We start from the raw sequence: 18,376 nt of genomic DNA, 5'->3' as shown, positions 1-18,376 counted from the left end.
CCCCCGGGCTGGCCTTCGGGGCCACACTGCCGCACGCAGCCGTGGACACCACTTGCACGCGTCCGGTTTCCCGGCCCCGCGCGCTGACCCCGCCACGCGGTTCGGCCCAGGCACCAACTCGGCCGCCCGTGCGCCCTGCCCCGCCGCCTGCCTCGCGCGTTCCCTCCCTCCGCCTCGCCTCGCTTGCTCGCTCGCTCCCTCCCGATTTGGGAAGGCGGCCGCGGGGCGGGCGGGGGAGGGGCGGGGCGGGGGAGGGTGACATGTGAGCGGCGCGCGCCGGTGGCAGGTGGAAAGGCGAGCGGCATGGAGCGCGTAATAAGAGAGTTGGAGTCGGAAAGAGCAGCCCCAGTCGCCGGGGAAGCGGGCGGTCAGTGCGGGCTCCGGCGGCCCCCAGGCTCCGAGCGCCCGCCCGCGGCCCCGGCCCGGCCCCTAGCTCCCGCCGCCCGCGCCCGCGCCCGCCCCGGGTCGCCCCTCTGGCCCCGGGTCCGAGCCATGCGCCTCTGAGCGCCCCGAGCGCGCCCCCGCCCCGGACCGTGCCCGGGCCCCGGCCCCCCCAGCCCGGCGCCGCCCATGGCCGAGGCCCCCCCGCGCCGCCTCGGCCTGGGTCCCCCGCCCGGGGACGCCCCCCGCGCGGAGCTGGTGGCGCTCACGGCCGTGCAGAGCGAACAGGGCGAGGCGGGCGGGGGCGGCTCCCCGCGCCGCCTCGGCCTCCTGGGCAGCCCCCTGCCGCCGGGCGCGCCCCTCCCTGGGCCGGGCTCCGGCTCGGGCTCCGCCTGCGGCCAGCGCTCCTCGGCCGCGCACAAGCGCTACCGCCGCCTGCAGAACTGGGTCTACAACGTGCTGGAGCGGCCCCGCGGCTGGGCCTTCGTCTACCACGTCTTCATGTGAGTTTGCGACCCCGCGCCCTTCCGCGTTTCCCCGCGCGAGCCTGGCCTCCCGGGGTACGGCCGCCCCGCCCTGGCTCCGCCTTCTACCCCCCTGCCTCAGGGCCGACCCTCATCTGTCTCCCTCCAGGCCTGAGCCCCGTTTCTGATCCCCTCGCTGAGCCCAACCCTAAGCCCTGATCTCCCAGGCCTGACCCCTGCTTGACCTCGCTTCTGACCTCCCCGCACCGCAACTGCTTATTTCCATCCTGACCGCCAACCTCTGCTCCTCTGTCCCAGGTACTCCCGACCGCCAGCTGCCTCTCCCCAGTCCGCTTGGCGAAGTCTGGAGCCCCTGGAGTGGGCGCCCTTTTCCTCTTCCCCACCCCTGCCTCCCTGTGTCCCAGACACAAAGAGGACCCCTTGGCTCCCACACGCTTCTGTCACCTGCTCCCCAGCTCTGAGCTATGAAGGGCTCCCCTCAGGGGTGCTCCTCTCCAGGGCGGCCCTCATTCCCACCCTTGGCCAGCTGACTGTGGGTGTGTGGGGGTCCCTGTGGGCCCCCTGGGCCCTGACACTCGCATATGCTGTGTCCGACTTGATCTGTGTCTTCGCTCAGTCTTCCCCTCCACCCTCAACTTCCCAGTGGCAACAGCGGCCGCCCTGCGTGCCCTGCCCTGCCCTGCCGGCTCGGCCCAGCTCGCCTGCCTTGCTGGCCGGCAGCACCAGGCCTGGCTCTAGGCACCAGGGGAAAAAGAAAGAGGAGAGGGGTAGGTTTGGAAACACTGACGCTGCTGGGGCCCCCTCCTCCCTCTCACCAGGCTCCTACAACTTTCAAAAACACTGACCCCTCTTGGATGTAAAGAGTGAATTTTGGCAGCTCAGAGCTCAGTCTTGGGGGACGGCCTGGCCCGGCAGGGAACATGAGAGGCCCCGCAGATATCAGTTGAAGGGCTGGGCCTGACGCTGGGACGCTCAGAGGTGCCCAGAGAGAGACCTCTGGTCCCTGGAAAATGTGTGGCTATTAATCCCTTTTTGCTGCCACCACAGAGGGCCCTTTGGCGCTGGGGTCTCCTGGGTGGCCCACCTGCCTGCCCACTTGACTGTCTAGCAGCCCTCCTGCTGGCCTGGCTGTCCCTCTGCCAGCCTGAGTTTCCACCTGTGTGCGAGTTGGCCAGCATGCTCACCGCTCCACCTAACTGTCCGCAGTCCTTCTGCTTGCCTGTTTCCATCCATCTGTGGCCTGTGCAGTTACCCGGGTGCCTGTCTGTGCATCTGCCTATCCACCTGTCCACCTGACTGTCCACTCTTCCTCTACCTGTCTTTTCCACCTGTCTCTGGGTCTGTCCTTCGGCCTGTTCCTCGGGTGCCTGCTGGCCTGCCTCTGCCCCATCTGAACTGGGCCCACAGAATTTTAGAGGTGAAGGAGAGAAAGATGCGGCACAGGGAGGGGCCGGGGGTGGGAAGACAGCAGGGCTCTCTCCGCCATTAAGTGCATTGGGGGTGGCAGCCTTGACTCTGTGCAGAGACCTCAGCTGGGCTAGGCTGGGGCAAAGAGTTGAAATTGCTCAGGACATGAGGTCAAGCTTTGGTTCAGGGTCAATGGTTAGGAGTAGCCCAGCCCTTAGTGTCCATTGGGAGGCCTAGGATGAATATTTGTGGCTATAGAGAGGCCCGTTGGAGTGAGGAAGGGCTGGTGGAGTTGGGGGTGAGGGGATGGGGACTACTCCTTAGGATTGGCTACAGAGCAGCCTCCTTGAGTGCCCAAGGAGGGTGAGACACCCCCCAGAGAACAACTGTGCCCTCCGTGGGCTCCTCTTGGGAAGTGACTTTTCCAAGGCATGGCTGGGCCTGGGGAAGCCAATAGGGCTCTGAGGTGGGGTCCTTACCCCCCAGGCTTGGCCTTACAGCCCCCACGAGGGTCAGTGGAGGTGAAGGACCTGCCTCCTGTGCCCTGGCCAGCCGCTGTCATTGCCTCCTTTGAAAGGACCGCCCCTTCCTCTCCAGGAGCTAATCCACTGGCACCTTTGCCCTACATCCTGCCCTTTCCTGATGCCAGGAAATGCCCTCACCAGGGCCGTGCTTGTCCTGACCACTTGTCCCCGGGAGCCCAGGGCCAGGGCATGTCTTGGGAGCTCTGGGGGAAGAAGTATGGTGTGAAAGCGTCCTGGTGTTTAAGGATCTCAGGGAATTGGTCACCCATCTTAGAGGTCAAAGGGGGCAGAGGTGTCAGGAACCCCACCTCTTGTGTGCTCTGTGACGTTGGGTTGATCGCTGGGCCTCTCTGAGCTTTAGGTCTGTAGGTTGTCAAAGCGGGTAGAAACCCCAACCTTGTGGCCTCTCTCTTGGATGAGGCAATGGAGTGGGAAAGAGCTTGGTAAGCTGCAGGGGCCTGTCTGAGCTTGAAAGACGGTTGTTATTATTGGGGCTGGCAGAGGGGGCCCACACAGAAGGTCTCTCTTGTTTTTGAGGAGCTCCAGATGTGGGGTTTCTCAGTCACACTGCAGGGTCTTGCCAGGAAGTACTTCCTGCTGTTGGACTCCTAGCTGGACCACTACACTTTTGGTAAAATCCTTTCTCCTCTTCCCAATCTGCCTCAGTGGCAGCCCAAGTGAGGGGAGTCCAGGGAGTACCGTTAGCTAGGACCACCTTCCCAGAGACGCAGGCTGTGGCAGGAGGGGCCCCGCAGAAGCACCTGCAAGAGAAGGGCTCTGGGCCAGGCGCAGTGGCTCTCACCTGTAATCCCGGCACTGTGGGAGGCTGAGGTGGGAGGATTGCTTGAGCCTAGGAGTTCCAGACCAGCCTGGGCAACATGGTGAGACCCCTGACTCTACAAAATTAAAAAATTAGCCGGGCATGGTGATGCACACCTGTAGGCACAGCTACTTGGGAGGCTGAGGTGGGAGGATCACTTGAACCCAGGAATTCTAGGCTATTGTGAACTGTGATTGCACCACTGCATTCCAGCCTGAGTGACAGGATGAGACCCTATCAATTAAAAAAAAGAGAGAAAGAGAAGAGCTCAGGAAGGAGGGAGCTGGAGTGAGAGGAGCCCATTCGCCTTGGGATGCACAGAACCTGCATCTTTCTGGCTCCAAGAGGTGGGAGATTGCCTAGAGTACAAGCCCAGATTCAGCCTGTCCTGTGGCAGCTGCAACCTCTGGGAAGAGAGGACTGCTGACTCCTGTCTTCTCCTGTTGGGATCCAGAATGAGGGGCCACTGAGCCCCTCTCCAAGCTTTCCCTCTCTCTCTAGACCCTCAGTCTGGTCACCAAGCCCCATCCCCCTCCTGTGCCCCAGTCCCTGATTTAAGCCCTGAAGCCTTCACAGGCCCTGCTCTCCGAATTTTAAGAAATACCACCTCGTGGCCCATCCTGCTCGCTGAGCCCTTGGGGGGAATGCTCACTGTCCCCTTGCTGCCCCTCAAAGGCCACTCCAGCTTCCCTTGAAGTCAGAGTGCTGGAGGGGGCTGAGCAAGACCCTATCTCCCTTCATCCTCCCCAGCCACTATGAGCCGCAGGCCTGCCGCTCCCAGCCCCCAGGGCCCAGCAGACTTTCTCTGTGTGAAGGTTTGCGGCTCTGTAAACATCCTCCCTCAGCCTTGTCCCTGGGGTCAGAAGCTGTGGGAATGGGGAGGGGAGGAGGTGGCAGCAGCTTCTGGGGCCCGCAGACTCCTAACCCCCGAGCCCCCGACCTCCCACCCCGGCCATCTGAGAAAGAACATCGCCTAGGTTGGAAATCATCCCAGCAAAGGGTCCTCAGAACCCTCAGGCATCACCGCTAGGTCAGTCGGCCCTCACATTTTGACAGCCCCATTTTACTTGTAAGAAAACTGAGGCTCTGGAGACCAAAGTCACCTGGGAAATGAGTAGCAGATACAGCAGACTCCGTGCAGAGACCTCAGCTGGGCTAGGCCAGGGCAGAGAGTTGAAGTTGCTTCTGCTTCCTTGTCCAGGACTGTTCTCTCTGTTCCTAGTGGCCACTGGGCTTGGCTCTTGGAGTCTGACTGAAATCTCTGGTCGTTTGTGCAGCACCAGCTATGCACAGGGCACCGTGCTGAGCTCTCTCTAAACCGGTCTCATTGTGTCCTTCTGCAGCCTTGTGAGGTGGGCACTGTTATCCTCCTCATTTGACAGATGGGGAAACTGGGACTCAGCAGAGGCCACCCAGTTAATGTGGAAGAGCCTCAGCCCAGAGCGGGGGCTGACTGGGAGCTGTTGCGCTTGGCACCACAGCCTCAGCTAGCAGCACCCCAAGTCCAGGCTCCTCAAGAACAGCGCTCATGTGTCATCTGTCCGTCCATCCCCAGCACCCTGCACACAGTCAGCAGGGGGTGGGCAGTGATGGCATTTTGTGGAATTGAGTGGAAACTGCCAGCCTGACCCAGTGCAGCCACGTTTTAGTTGTAGACCCACATCACTGCTGCATACCTGTCTGAATGTCTCACACATGCACTCACTGCAACATCGACACACATGCACAAACACACACACAGCATCCATCCAACAAAAAGAGTTCTAGTTTACAGCTGCCCCTACCTTTTCCCTGACTTCACAGACACTCACCATGGACACACACCCGGGCCTGTGGCTCCAGCCCAGACCCCTAGGTCAGAACAAAGCTTGCTCCTGTCCTTGAGTTTTTGGCCTTCGCCTATATACAACTGCAGGGCTGCCCTTGTGGGTCTGTGTGTATTTGTGTAGCCACCTTGGAGGGCAGCCTCAGAACTGTGGAGGAGCGGGGTGGCTGGCTTCCTAGAACTTCACTGGCCTTTGCTCCTCCTGGGGGGCCCTTGAGGGGGGTCCTTTGATCTGACCTTGTGGTATGCTGCTGGGTACACCAAGACACAGAAAGGGGCAGCTACTCATCCAAGGTCACACCTAGTGAGTTAGTGGAGAACTGTGCCAGGAACCCAAGCCTTTTGTCTCCCAGATCAGGACTTTAGATAACAATTTTCCTAACCCAGCCAACAGGGGAGATGGATGCTCTAAGAACTTTGCCCTTGTGATTGGGAAAGTCTTTGAGTGTGACCCAAATTTTTTGTGCCGCTGTTTTTCAGCCCCAGTCTTTTTGCTTGGTCTTTGTAAGGAGCTGGGGAGACCATCCTGTTCTTATACTGCCTTCCTCCTCCCCCTTGCACTCCCCCTCACGCTCCTTTGCCTCCTTCTTCTGGAATTCTTTGGTGTCACTGGAGCTGGTTCGATCTCTCACTGTCTGCCCACCCCACCCCAACTCCATAGTATGTTCATTCTTCCATTGAAGACACGCTGCTGGATGTCTAACTTCAATCCCTATTGCTGCCGAAGCCCTTATCCTTGGGATATTTAAGCCAGGAGTGTTTCAAGAGGTGATTATTATTCTTGGGCTGATGGCAGCACTTTGAGTGGATGATTAATTTCAGGCTCTCTGAGCCCGTCAAAGGAGCTGGAACTGCCTGGGAGCAGGGAAAGAGGAAGGCCGAGGCCCTGCCCACAAAGGAGGCTGCCCAAGGAACTTCCCCAGACTCCCTCCTACCTCCCTAGCACCAGTGCGGGTCTTTAGGGAAGGTCTGATCTTCTTGTGGGCTACGGAGCCCCCCAGCAGGGAATTCTGCCTGTTTGCCCTGGGGGAAGCTCCTAGTGTGGGAGTTGAGAGGCTGAGGGTGGGGGAATGGCAGGGACTTTTCGTTTCTCCAGAAGCTGTCCTGCAGGGAGCGAAGAGCATGGGCTCTGAGGCTGACAGATCTGCATTCCCTCCTGGTTCTAGCCTTAGCAGTCTTGTGTCCTTGGGCAAGTTACTTAACCTCTCTGGGCTTCAGTTTTCTCATCTGAAAAATGGGAATAATCATAATACCTGCCTCTAAGATTGTCAGGACTGGATGAGATAAGGCACCGAACACTGCTGGGCACATGATCATCATTACTGTTATTATTATGCTGTTATCACTGTCCTCATTCTTCTCCTCCGGGGAGAGGTGTGGCAGGTGTGCTGGGCTCAGCAAGGTGAGTGTGTCTGAATCTGCTCTGGAGAGAATAGGAGCTATGTCTGCCTGTGTCCTGGGGCGAGTGGCTCTCCACGGGAGCTGAGGCTGTGTCTTTTCAGCCTCCTGTGGGCCCTGCCCATGAGAGTGTCTGACTTACGTTCTCTCATGTAACGCTCACAGCCATCTTATCAGGTGGGTGCTGTCTTCTTCATGTCACGGTTGAGCAAAGTGAGGCTGCGTGAGGGGACGTCACCCAGCTCATGAATGGACCCCAGCCTGGCTACCTAGCATGCTCACTGATTTGTTTCTTCCTTCATCTGACAAACAGTTACAGAGCATCAGCTCCATACCAGGACCAGGGAGCCAGAGAGAGCTAGACCATGCCTGTGCCCTGCCTGGCAGAGCAGGGGATTGGGGGTCACTGTGAGGAGGTCGCAGAGTCTGCCAGGACCACTGGCCTCAGCTGCCTCTTCTCCCAGGGAGAGGTTTGGAGAGAGATCTGGTCTGTGTGCAGCTGTGAGTGTGTCTGTGAGTTATGGGGAGGACAGTGTATGCCAGAGGGCCATTGTGCGGCCGAGTTTGGGCCTCATGGTCCAACCCTGGCAGCTGGCCTGGCCCCCGAGAGATAAAAGTAGAGCCATGGTGCCCAGAGAGACAGCCAGGGACTCCCAGGAGAGGAGGGCACTCCCCCACTCTCTCCTGAGCAAATGATCACGGGGAATGAGGGCAGGGAATCCCAAGGGAGATTTAGAGATCTCAGTCCCCACGCCTACTGGGAAGGTGGCCACCCCCACTCCACCCCAGTTGCTGAGCCTCGGTATCTTCTTCTGTAAAATGGGCCTAACAGGAAAGTGGACCTCTCAGGGCTGCCTGGCGCACAGTCATGGCGGGCAAATGAGAGAGACTGCTGTCTCAGGACCTTGAAATGCATAGGGTACCAGGTAGGGAGCTCTCTTCCAGCATCTTCTCTGGGGGCCCCTCAGGGGACAGGGTGCCACTTCACAGGGCACTCAGGGGGCTGCCTGCCCCCAGTGGAGGCTCTGAGGGGCTGGAGAAAGGGTGCTGAGCCGACCTCAGTGGCTACACAGAGCCCCCAGGACTCCAGGCTCCCTGGGCAACCCTGTCCCTGGGGCAGGAGCTGCGTGCCCTGGGGGTGAGGCACAGGAGGGGCAGCCCCAGGCAGCAGACTAATTGGGCTGGGAATCCGTGGGCAGCGCCTGAGGAAAGGAGGCAACAGGAGCTCAGCGATTCCCTCCCTCCTCACCCCACGGAGATTTGGGGGACAGTGGATAGAGCAGGGTCTCTAGCCTAAAGGCTGGAGGGAAAATCTTGAGGCACATTCTCCTGAGACTCCTTGGACACCCAGGCCGTGAAGGTAGGATTGGAGGAAAGCTCACTGGAGATAAATGGAGCATGGTTCCCATCAAAGCAGAAGAGATGGAGGTCAGACAGCAGGAAGGACTGCCCAAGAACCAGGAGGTGAATGAGATTTTCTGGGGTATTGTTTCAAAAACTTGGAGCCCCCTGTCTAGCTGGGCTGGACAACATTTACTCAAATTGTCCCTATCAAGCAAGGAATGGCTCCCTACTCCCACAGAGCGAAAGATGGAGGGGAGATGCCTGTTCCCTTTGAGCCCAACTTTGGCGGGGTGTGGGTGGGGGGTGGGGTAGGGATCAGATCGGGTACCCACTGGCTTTTGGGCAGCGGTGGGAGGGTCACAGGCTGCTCCTCCTTCCCCACCACTTCTCTCTGGGAGCCTTGGGCCTGTCCAGGTTGCTGTCTTTGGGTTTATTTTTTGCTGGGCTTGGCTGTCCCCTGGGAGGGGAGGGGGCAGGGAGAGAAAGGAAAAGCAGGAACAGCTTTGTCAGCACAATCTCAGGCGCCTTCACTCCTGCCCATCTTGGCCCAGCTGCCACCCTCTACTAGAGGGACCAGCCCCTGGGCACAGTGGGGATTCAGACCCTGTGGAACTTCCTCCCTTAGAGGCTGGACCAGCAGGTAGGGACTAGGCCTTTCTACCCCCATCCTCTCTCCATATGTCCCTGCTATACAGAACCTCAGGCCTCAGAGCTGGAGCAGATCCACGGGCTTCATTTCACAGATGGGGAAACTGAGGCTAGAAGGGACCTGATGACTCAAGGACACAGCCCACACGGGGGCCTTTTCTACCTTCCCTCCTTATACTGGAGTAACATGGGAGAAATGCTGCCTCCGTGCTGCCCATTCCCTGGGTGAACTCATTCACTCATCTCATTTTCCAGCCCCTGGGGATTGGTGGCAGTCTGGTGGGAGAGACGGGGGATGGGGAAAGGACAGTGTGACCCACGGCCCAGCAGAGGAAGGAAGGTACAACCTGGGGATGCACAGAGGCTAGGTGGGGGTATCAATCCCTCCCCTATATGCTTTTTATCCTAAAAAAAATACATTTGCCCTATTTTACAGACAGGCGGATTAAGGTGTAAAGAAGTTAATGACTTGCCCAAAGTCAACATAGCTGACAGGTGGTAGAGGCAGGATTCGAACCTAGCATGTGCCTCTCTGGGAGCCATGCATTTGGCCACTCCACCATGCTGCCTCCCCAAGGGGCCCCCGTGGGCCCTTCTTTTTTTTTCTTTTTGAAGCAGGGCCGCACTCTGTCACCCAGGCTGGAGTGCATGCTCACTATGATCACTGCAGACTCAACCTCCTGGGCCCAAGTGATCCTTCCACCTCACCCTCCCAAGGAGCTGGGACTACAGGCGCACACCAAGACACCCAGCTAATTTTTTAATTTTTCTGTGGAGACAGGGTCTTGCTATGTTGTCCAGGCTGATCTCCAACTCCTGGCTCAAGCGATCCTCCCATGGTGGCCTCGGGAGCCACCATGGCTGCCTGCTGGGCCCTTCCTTCTTGAATGCAACCCCCTTGGCTTCCCTCAAACCTGCCTCTGTGGCTTTTCTCTCTTGGTTCTAGCAGCAGCTCTGCCTCCTCTTTCTGCCCCTTGAATGTTGGGGCTTTGTCTCAAGTCCTCTTCACAGTACATAGTTTCAGGGGGTGGTCTCATGCACTCCTACCACATCAGGGGTCACCCCTATGATGACAGCCTCCCCTCTGCAGTTTCATCCCTGCACTTCCTGCCTGCTGACACCTCTCCTCCTCATTCCCTGGGCATCTCAAACTCAGCATCTCCCTCCAAACCTGCCCTCCTTCCTCAATCCACGTGACAGCGACTCCCCAATCCCCAGTGCCCAAGTCAGAAATGCCCTCCACACAAGCATCCTTTGCTCTCACCTAAGAAATGACTTACAGTGTCCCAAAGCATCGCGCTGTTTAGTTCTTCTGTACTTTTCCTTCTGCCTGCAACTCCCTCCCCTCTCCTGCCCACTGCATCATCTGGCTAACTCCTATTCATCCTTCAAGTCCCAGTGTGAGCACCACCTCTTCTTGGAAGCACTCCCTATCCCCATTACCCGCCCCCCCCCGGATCAACTGAGGGCCCTTCAGTGCCCCCAGAGCTCTGTTCACCCAGCCCTGTGCGTTTTTTGCTTTTCTGCATGGGACTGTGAGAACTGGGTGGGTGGGGGTTGAACGCAATTCTTGGCACATGGTCAGCAATGAGTGAATGTTTGATGAAGGTGGCATTGAGGCCAAGTAGTAAGGATGAGAAGGGTTTTGCCAACTAGAGAGAAGTGGAGAAAAGACCCCTCAGCCCTCTGTGTGGAGCACTGAACTGTGGGTGTTCATGATTTTTATCCCGAGTGAGCTCCAGGTGAAGGGAACAGCGGAGCAAAGTCCTTGAGATGGGACTTCCTTCCCCTCACTCCTTTGCCCCAAGACCTGCAGAGCACAGGGCCTTGATTGACAGGCCGTGGAGGTGGGCCTTACCCTGTGGGCAGTGGGGAGCCATACACGGTGACAGGCCAGGGTGGGGACACTGGATGGGAACCAGGGTTTGACTCTTTCTGAGTGAGTGCTCTGCAGACATGAGGTCATCTAGTTTTTCCAGTACCCGCTAGGTAGCAGGCACTATTATTGTTCCCATTTTGCAGACAAGAAACTGGGGCTCAAAGAAGAGAAATACCACATACTAAGTTACACAGCTTGTCTGTGGTAGAGTCAAGACTCAAACCCATGTCGGCGTCAGGGCCAAGCCCGAGCTCTAAATGGTTCTCAGCCTCGCCAGCTGACCCAAGGCAGTTTCCAGTGGCCTAAGGCAAAACCGAGGAGAATAAGGACAGGGTGGCGACTCTTTCATAAAGCTAAATTTATTCCATTTAAAGGACTGTCTTTCAGTATGAGATGATGTCCTTTCTTTTATGAAATGATGGGCTGGGATAAAAATGACCTTACTTGGCAAAATAAAAAGTTGACAACCTTATGCCGTCCCCAAAGTGTTTTTGGAAATTTTACCGGTGGTGCGTGAAATCCCTGAGTCTGGGCGCCATCCCGGCTCCTCCCCACTGAGCTGTGGAGCCAGAAGTGGGAGGGGTCTGGTAGGGACAGAGGGATCAGGGGACAGAGGAGCCTCAGGCCCCGCACTTTGCAGTGAGGACCAGCATAGGGCTCTTTCCTAGATTAGGTTGGGCGGGTGGCGGGGTGGGGGGCAGATCAGCCAGAATCAAGGGCTCATCCCTCAGTTAAAGGAGCACCGGACTGGGAGGCAGTAGGCTAGGGCTCAGCTCCTGCCTCTGCTTCCTGGAGGCTGTGTGATGCCAGGCAGGTGGCCCAACCTCTCTGAGGCACCAGCTTCCTTATACATAGAATGACAATTGCCATCTGTCCCTGCTTACCTCACGGGGCTGCCTCCTATAGCAAGTGCTTGGTAAACTGCAAAGTGCTGTGAAGAACAGGGGGGTTGTGGTGGTTTTACCTTTTTGGTTTTTTTTTTTTTCCTTTTGAGACAGAGTCTTACTCTTTCACCCAGGCTGGAAGGCAGTGGCGTGATCACGGTTCACCGCAGGCTTGAACTCCTGGGCTCAAGCGATCCTCCTGCCTCAGCCTTTCATGTAGCTGAGAGTGCAGGTGCACGTCACGGTGCTAGGCTAATTTTTAAATTTTTTGTAGAGGGGGGATCTTGTTATGTTGCCCAGGCTGGTCTCGAATTCCTGTGCTCAAGCAATTTTCCCACCCTGGCCTCCCAAACTGCTGAGATTACAGGCGTGAGCCACTGCACCCAGCCCTGGTTTTACTGTTCTTATCTTGCCATCACAGGCTCCCACTTCTCTAGGGTCCTGGGCCCCTCATCTCACTTTCACTTTTCACTTGCACTGCTTTGAGCCCTGAGGAAGAGACATATGGGGGAGGGGGGCGGGTGGAATGACACAGGCCCTGTAAAAGCAGGGTGGCCACACTAGCAATTCCTGTCCTCAGGCTCCCCTGGAGGACAGCTCAGAGATGCCCAGGCTGGAGGCCTGGGGAACTCTAGGAAAAGAATGCACGAAGCTGGAGCCAGGCTAGAGTTCTAAGCACAGACTTTGTCACTGAGTAATAAGATTCATAGTCTAATCTCTACCAGGTATTGTGCTAAATGTTTTTCACACTGCTTCATTTAATCCTTCCAAGAGCCCTATGAGGTAGGTCCTATCATTATCCCCATTGGATGGAAGATGACACTGAAGCTTAAAGGTGAAACACTGCCCTTGTCATACAGCCAGGAAGTGGTGAATGCCCAAGAGGATGGGAGTTTTCTGGGCTCAGCTCAGACAACTGAGTGCCTGGAGAGGCCGAGTGTGCAACGACTCTGTGACATGAGAGGGTGGGAACAGTTTGCAGGACTGTGGTGGGGGGCCGAGGGGGTAATCAGTGCACATCAGGGGCACCGGGTTGGGGTGGGAAGGCAAGAGACACGATCCTGCTGGCTAGCTTCTAGCAGTCACCTCCCTCTCTGAGTCTCAGCCTCCCTCTCTGCTCTGGCTGTCAATAATAACAAAGATAATACTAGCAGAACCTTACTGAGTGCTTACTGTAGGCCAGATGCTGCTCTGAGAGCTTGCCACACCTTCTATCACTTTGTCCTCTCAATGACACTATGAGGTAGGTACTGTTATTATGCCTACTTTTCAGATGAGGAAGTTGAGGCACAAAGAGGTTAAGTGACTTGCCTGGGTACATGTAGCAGGGCCAGGATTCTAACCCCAAGAGTCTAGCTCTATAGGCTGTGATCTTACCCACCTAACTCACCCGGACTATGTCTGCCTGCTTCTAGTGGGGGGTGACATGAGGAGAAGTTGAGCCTTAAAGTTCAAGGTCCTGGGCCGGGCGCGGTGGCTCAAGCCTGTAATCCCAGCACTTTGGGAGGCAGAGGCAGGCAGACCACCTGAGATCAGGAGTTCAAGACTAGCCTGGCCAACATGGTGAAACCCCGTCTCTACTGAAAATACAAAACATTATCTGGGTGTGATGGTGAGCACCTATAGTCCCAGCTACTTGGGAGGCTGAGGCATGAGAATCACTTAAACCTGGGAGGTGGAGGTTGCAGTGAGCCGAGATCGTGCCACTGCACTCCAGCCTGGATGACAGAGTGAGACTCCATCAAATAAATAAATAAATAAATAAATACAGTTCAAGGTCCTGCTTCCACCCCGATTCTACCCTGGGGACTCTTTCCTTCCCTCTCGCCCTTTGAGAAACCTTCACTTCTAAATGAAGTTCAGCTGCTTATGCCAGTCTCCCCGGGCCAGGCCCTATGCCAGACTCTGGGGACAGAGCAATGAATCAGACCTTCCTCTGCTCCCTGGGGCAGATGGGCTGGGAAGCTGGCAGTTACCAGGCAGGGTGATAAGTGCCACTGTCCAGGCAGCACGGAGTCCAGTGGGAGCCCAGCACAGAGGGCCAAGCCCAGCCCCAATCTGGGCATGGCTGGGAAGGCTTCCCAGAGGAAGAGGCTTAAGTTGAGACTGAAAGATGAGTAGAAGTAGGAGTTAGCTAGGTGAAAAGGAGCAAGGAACAGTGTTTCAGGCAGAGAGAATAGCACAGGCAGAGACCCAGAAGTGAGGCTGAACAAGGCATTTGCAAAGAACAGCAAGAAGTCAGAAGAGCAGGATCCTAGAGGAGGCAAGAGGTATCTGGAGAAGAGGCTGGGATGTGACAGGGCCAGGCTCGGCAGTGAGGACACCGGGCTGAGGAGCTGCAGCTTACTGAGAGGGTGAGGGGAAGGAAGTGATGTCAGGAGTAACATGGCAGATTCGTGTTTTAGAAACTCCTTTCTGGGACTGGCGAGGAGGATGCTGGAGGGGTAAGGACTCTGGCAAGGAGCCCTGGGGATGCTACCAACTTGTCCCCCTTTTTCCTTTACCTTCCCCCCAGGGTCCAGCCGCCTGAATGCCTCCTCCAGAGCTATTGACCAACCCTGCCCAGGGCCTGGCTCAACCTGACCTGGAGCCCTAGGACTTTGCCTATAGGGAAAGTTCAGCTGCTTATGCAAACTCTGGCTTGGGGGGAGGTGTGTGTGGTTGAGCTGGGAGCTGGGGGTGGGGGTGTGTAGGGGTGGCCTTGGAAGCACAGAGGGTGGGTGCAGGCGCCGAGGCTGTCTGGAAAGGGAGTCTGGGGATATGAGCTTGGGGTCCATGGGAGTCCCTAGAATAGTGGCCTTATAATGGCTCCAAGAGGGTACACTGGGATTTGGCCCAGATAATGGAGGGACACCCTGGCGAAGGGGCAGAGTCCTGGCAGTTCAGCCAGCCCCAGATCTGTCTTTTCCTTGAAGCTCAACAGAGTATGGAAATCACTGGTCTCCCCCAGCCCTCTCATTCTTCTGAGGGGGAAACAGGCTCAGAACAGGGCAGGGACTAAACTCAGGTCAGTAGAGCCCAGACCAGAACCCAGGCTCTGTCCAAGCATCTTAGTTGTCTCCAATGATGATAAATAACAGTGAAAACCTTTCTGCAGAGCTTCCCCGGGGCTGGCCTGGGCTTAGCCACCCTCTGGATGGTCTTCGGCAGATGTTTTTCACATCTCAAGCCTTAGCTCGAGGTCCAAAATACTACCTGTACTGGGAAGGAGGTCCCCTCTCCCACTGACAGTCCACAAAGCCGTTTCAGGCATGCTGGACCCATTGTGGGCTTTAATTATTGTTTGTTCAATGAATCCCACTGAATTCGTGTAACAACCCTGGAGGAAGATACTGTTATGCTATTTTGTGCTGAGGCTCAGAAAGGAGAAGTGACTTGCCCAAGGTCATTCAGCTGAGAAGTTGCTGACTTAGGGCTGGACTCCAGGGGTCCAGATGCCTGTCTAGGATCCCTGATGGACACAGCCCCATTTTTGAGCCTGCGCTCAGTGAAAATTAGTTGGTGTCTCAACGAGACCCATCGTCAGCTGGGCAGGGTGTGTGTATGTATGTGGAAGCTGGGCTGGGCTGTTGGCTGGAACTCAAGCCACACCAACCCCTGTGCCCCTGTGTTTGGACCTGGCTGCAGCTGCTGCCCGTGGGGGAAGGGGACCTTGCCACTTGCCCTCCTGCATCAAGGGTTTTTTCTCCTTGGCCTGGCTGCCTGGGCAAAGGAGCTGGCTGTGGCATGACCATGTGGGCACCTGCCAGCCCCTCCCTTGTTGGGGTCTGGTCATCTAATGACCTTCACATGACAGGCATGGGGTGGGCCCTGGCTGGGGAGAGGGATTTGCACTCTCCTAATCCAAGGGCTGCAGCCCTCCCTCTGTCTTGGCCAGGGCCGTGGGAGAGGTTTGTCCTTGCCCCATGCCCAGCAGCCCCAGCTCAGATCCCTGGCACACAACCAGTTCGTCTGCTTGGGGCCTTCCCCTGTCCTGCTTCTGCTCCCCACCCTCCTACTCTGTGAGCAGAATCAGGAGCTAGGGGGCAATGCTGGGGCATTCAGGACTGGTGGAGATGCAGTGCTACGTAGCATGTGGGACTGAAGGATGGGGGCAATGTCAGGGAGGTTTAGGGCGCATGTTGGGGCAAGGTTTAGGGCGCAGGGAGGGAAGATGATTGGGGTGCAGAGCAGGAGTGTTTGGGGCTCATCCTGGGCCACCCCTTCCTGGAAAAATTTGGCTACAAGTCAGGGAGGCAAATGTGTGGGCCATGCCCCCCTCCTCGCTAGGCAGTAAACACTGCCGTCGCCTGGGAGACGAGAAAACATCTTGGTCCCCCCACGGTTGTTTATACCAGGACTCCCTCTCCTTCTCTGGCCTGGTCTGGCCTCTCCACTCCTGAGCTGGGCGACCTGAGTTGAGGGTCCAGCCCCCTGTCATGGCAGGAGGCCCCAGCAGCAGGCCCACTGGCCCCCACCAGGGACTGAGCACTGACCACCTCCTGGTGGCCTGTCCCATTGGAGGCCCTAGGTCTTACTGATCAGAAACGTGCTCCCGAGCCTTGGCCTCCACGAGGGAGGCCTGGGATTGTGCCCTGGATTTGCTCCAACCCACTGCCTGAATGCAGTCACTGGCCTCCCAGTAACCTCAGCTTCCCATGTTCAGTAGCAGGCAGGATCTAGATTAGAGCTTTTCAAACTGTTTCAAGTCATAGATCTGGTTCTTTGAATGACACCTGATACAGAAGCACAATATATAAAACAGATCAAAGTAGGGCTACTCTGGGTGGAGTCACGGGTTGGGGCCCAGAATTCTACCCACTCAGCCTATATGGCCCTGGCATATCAACCCAGAGCCTGTACATGGTCCTCCTTGCTCTAGAACACATTCCAGGTAACCCTGGAATTCCCTGGCCAAATACTCATGCCTACTTCCAGGGTCTGCACAGGCCCTTCTCCCAGGGGCTGTCAGAGCAGCCCTAGGCTCAAGGACGGCTGTTTGCAGTGGGTATAGCAAAAGCCTGGAAGAGCAGGCTGAGGCACCCCCAGGAGTGTACCCAAGGCCCCTCCTGGGGAGGGATGGGCCCAGTGTGGGAAGAGAATCTGAGGATCGGAGTGTAGCAAGGGGCTGGCTGTCCCTTCCCTGCTGGATTCCAGCATGGGATTCCAAGGCGTCCAAGAACTAAAATTCAAACCTGGTCTTCTAGATCATTATGAAGGTATATGTGTCAGGAAGGATAGAGTGAATTTTATTTAAAAGTTTGTAAACTTGATTGAAACTTTTAAATATTTAGACTTATGGTATGTGGGTCTACATTTATACTCTCTCCCCAGTCCTGCCAGAGTTAGGGGTGAGCTTGCATCGGTCCTCCTTCCACCCACCCACCTACCTCTGCAGCAACCCCAAGACAGCCTTACCCAGAACTCTTAGGCTTCACAGGACAGTGTGGAAGTCCCACTCGCTGAAACTCAAGGCCCTGGTGACTACATCTTTCTGTTCACTCCCCAGATACTGTCTGAGCATCAGCTGGGGCCAGCCTGGGGGTTGTGGAGGAGCCAGACTGGCCTTGCCCTAGAGGGATGGATCTCAGTGAGGAGTAAGCGGGTAGGAACACTCTCCCTCTTGTAGAATAGTGTGAGGAGGGGTGCCTGAGGGGGCCCACAGGGGCCCTGGAATCCTAACCAGGGGCTAGAGAAGCTCTTCTATTCAAAGCCAATCATGGATTGATGAGGTAGAAGAGAGACAGCTCAAGAAGGGGAAACAGTACAAAAGCCACCAAGGTGGACATGTACAGGGAGTGGAGAAGTCGAGTGTTGCTGGTGCTTAGGATGTGTGTACAGCCTCAAACGCTGGTCTAAGGAGCTTGGGTTTTCTATTTTAACAGTAAGAAGCTGTTGTAGGATTGTAAATGGGGTAGGGGCTGAGGAAGAGGCATTCAGACTGCAAGGTAAGTGGACTGGAGGTGGGGATGGGGGCCTGGAATTGTGGTGGTCAGTGAGAGGCTGGCTGGGGGGAAGGCGAATGGGGGTGAGTCCTGGGCTGGCCAGGAATGGGACTTGAGGGGCTAGGAAGAAAGAGGGGATCTTAACTCTGCTTTCTGGGACCACATCTCCTATCTCCTCCTCCTTTGTTCTGTCTCAGTTTTTGTCTTCTTCTGCTATTCCACTGCCCTAGGTCTCCAGGCTGGGGAGAGGGGCACTCACCCTAAACCCCCTCCCCAAAGCAGGCCACTTCACACAAGTGGCCAGGCAAGAGGCCGCAGTTGTATAAGAGGCTTTTCCCAGCTGGCTGGACTACTCATTCGTTCATTTATTCATTCACTCACTCAACATTTATTGAGAACCTACAATGCACCAGGCCCTACACTAGGTTCTGGAGAGAAAGTAGGAATAAGATCAAGTACCTGCATTCATGGAGCTTACATTGGGCGGCGGGGGGGGGGGGGGGCGGCGGGAGGACCAGGAACTGTATCTATCCCCGGTGTCTACCATCTGGCACCTGTGCCTGGGCTGGATGCCTGCGAACAGGGACTCTTCCCATTACCTACTCATTTGTTCCAGCTGCCCTGTGTCAGCACTCACCTCTCTGGACAATGACAGAGGAGAGGGGGTCCCATGCCCAGGATGCCAGCCCCAGGGAGCACCCGTCTCTGTAAGAACAGCCTGGGCCTCGGGGCCAGGACCTGGGCTCAGGCCTAGTTCTTCCCACTCACTCCTGACTTTGAGCCCTTTGCAAGGACCCGACTTTGATTTATCTGTCAGGTGGGATTTGGGGAGGTCCTGAGGAGGCGAGGGGACCAGA

General features: G+C 56.7%; 1 protein-coding gene across 6 annotated transcripts in view; it reads left to right on the top strand.

The window, feature by feature from the left end:
• The first annotated feature begins 257 nt into the window (after positions 1 to 257).
• KCNQ4 (potassium voltage-gated channel subfamily Q member 4) overlaps positions 258 to 18,376 on the top strand; it is a 56,900-nt gene continuing 38,781 nt past the window's right edge. For 4 of the 6 annotated variants that reach the window (XR_010124816.1, XM_063657216.1, XM_063657219.1 and 1 more), the window contains exon 1: positions 280 to 884. Coding sequence is in view for 5 of the 6 variants with exons in the window: in XM_063657216.1 (XP_063513286.1) it covers positions 571 to 884 (314 nt within the window). In the remaining variant the exon portion in view is untranslated. Of the gene's footprint in view, positions 885 to 18,376 lie in introns of all 6 variants that reach the window. The other 2 variants (XM_054492843.1, XM_054492835.1) reach the window with 1 other exon arrangement.

This window comes from Pongo pygmaeus, chromosome 1 (assembly GCF_028885625.2).
Source record: "Pongo pygmaeus isolate AG05252 chromosome 1, NHGRI_mPonPyg2-v2.0_pri, whole genome shotgun sequence".
Taxonomy (NCBI): domain Eukaryota; kingdom Metazoa; phylum Chordata; class Mammalia; order Primates; family Hominidae; genus Pongo; species Pongo pygmaeus.
Note: the sequence above shows the minus strand (reverse complement) of the source record. Positions and strands in the feature narration are given on the sequence as shown.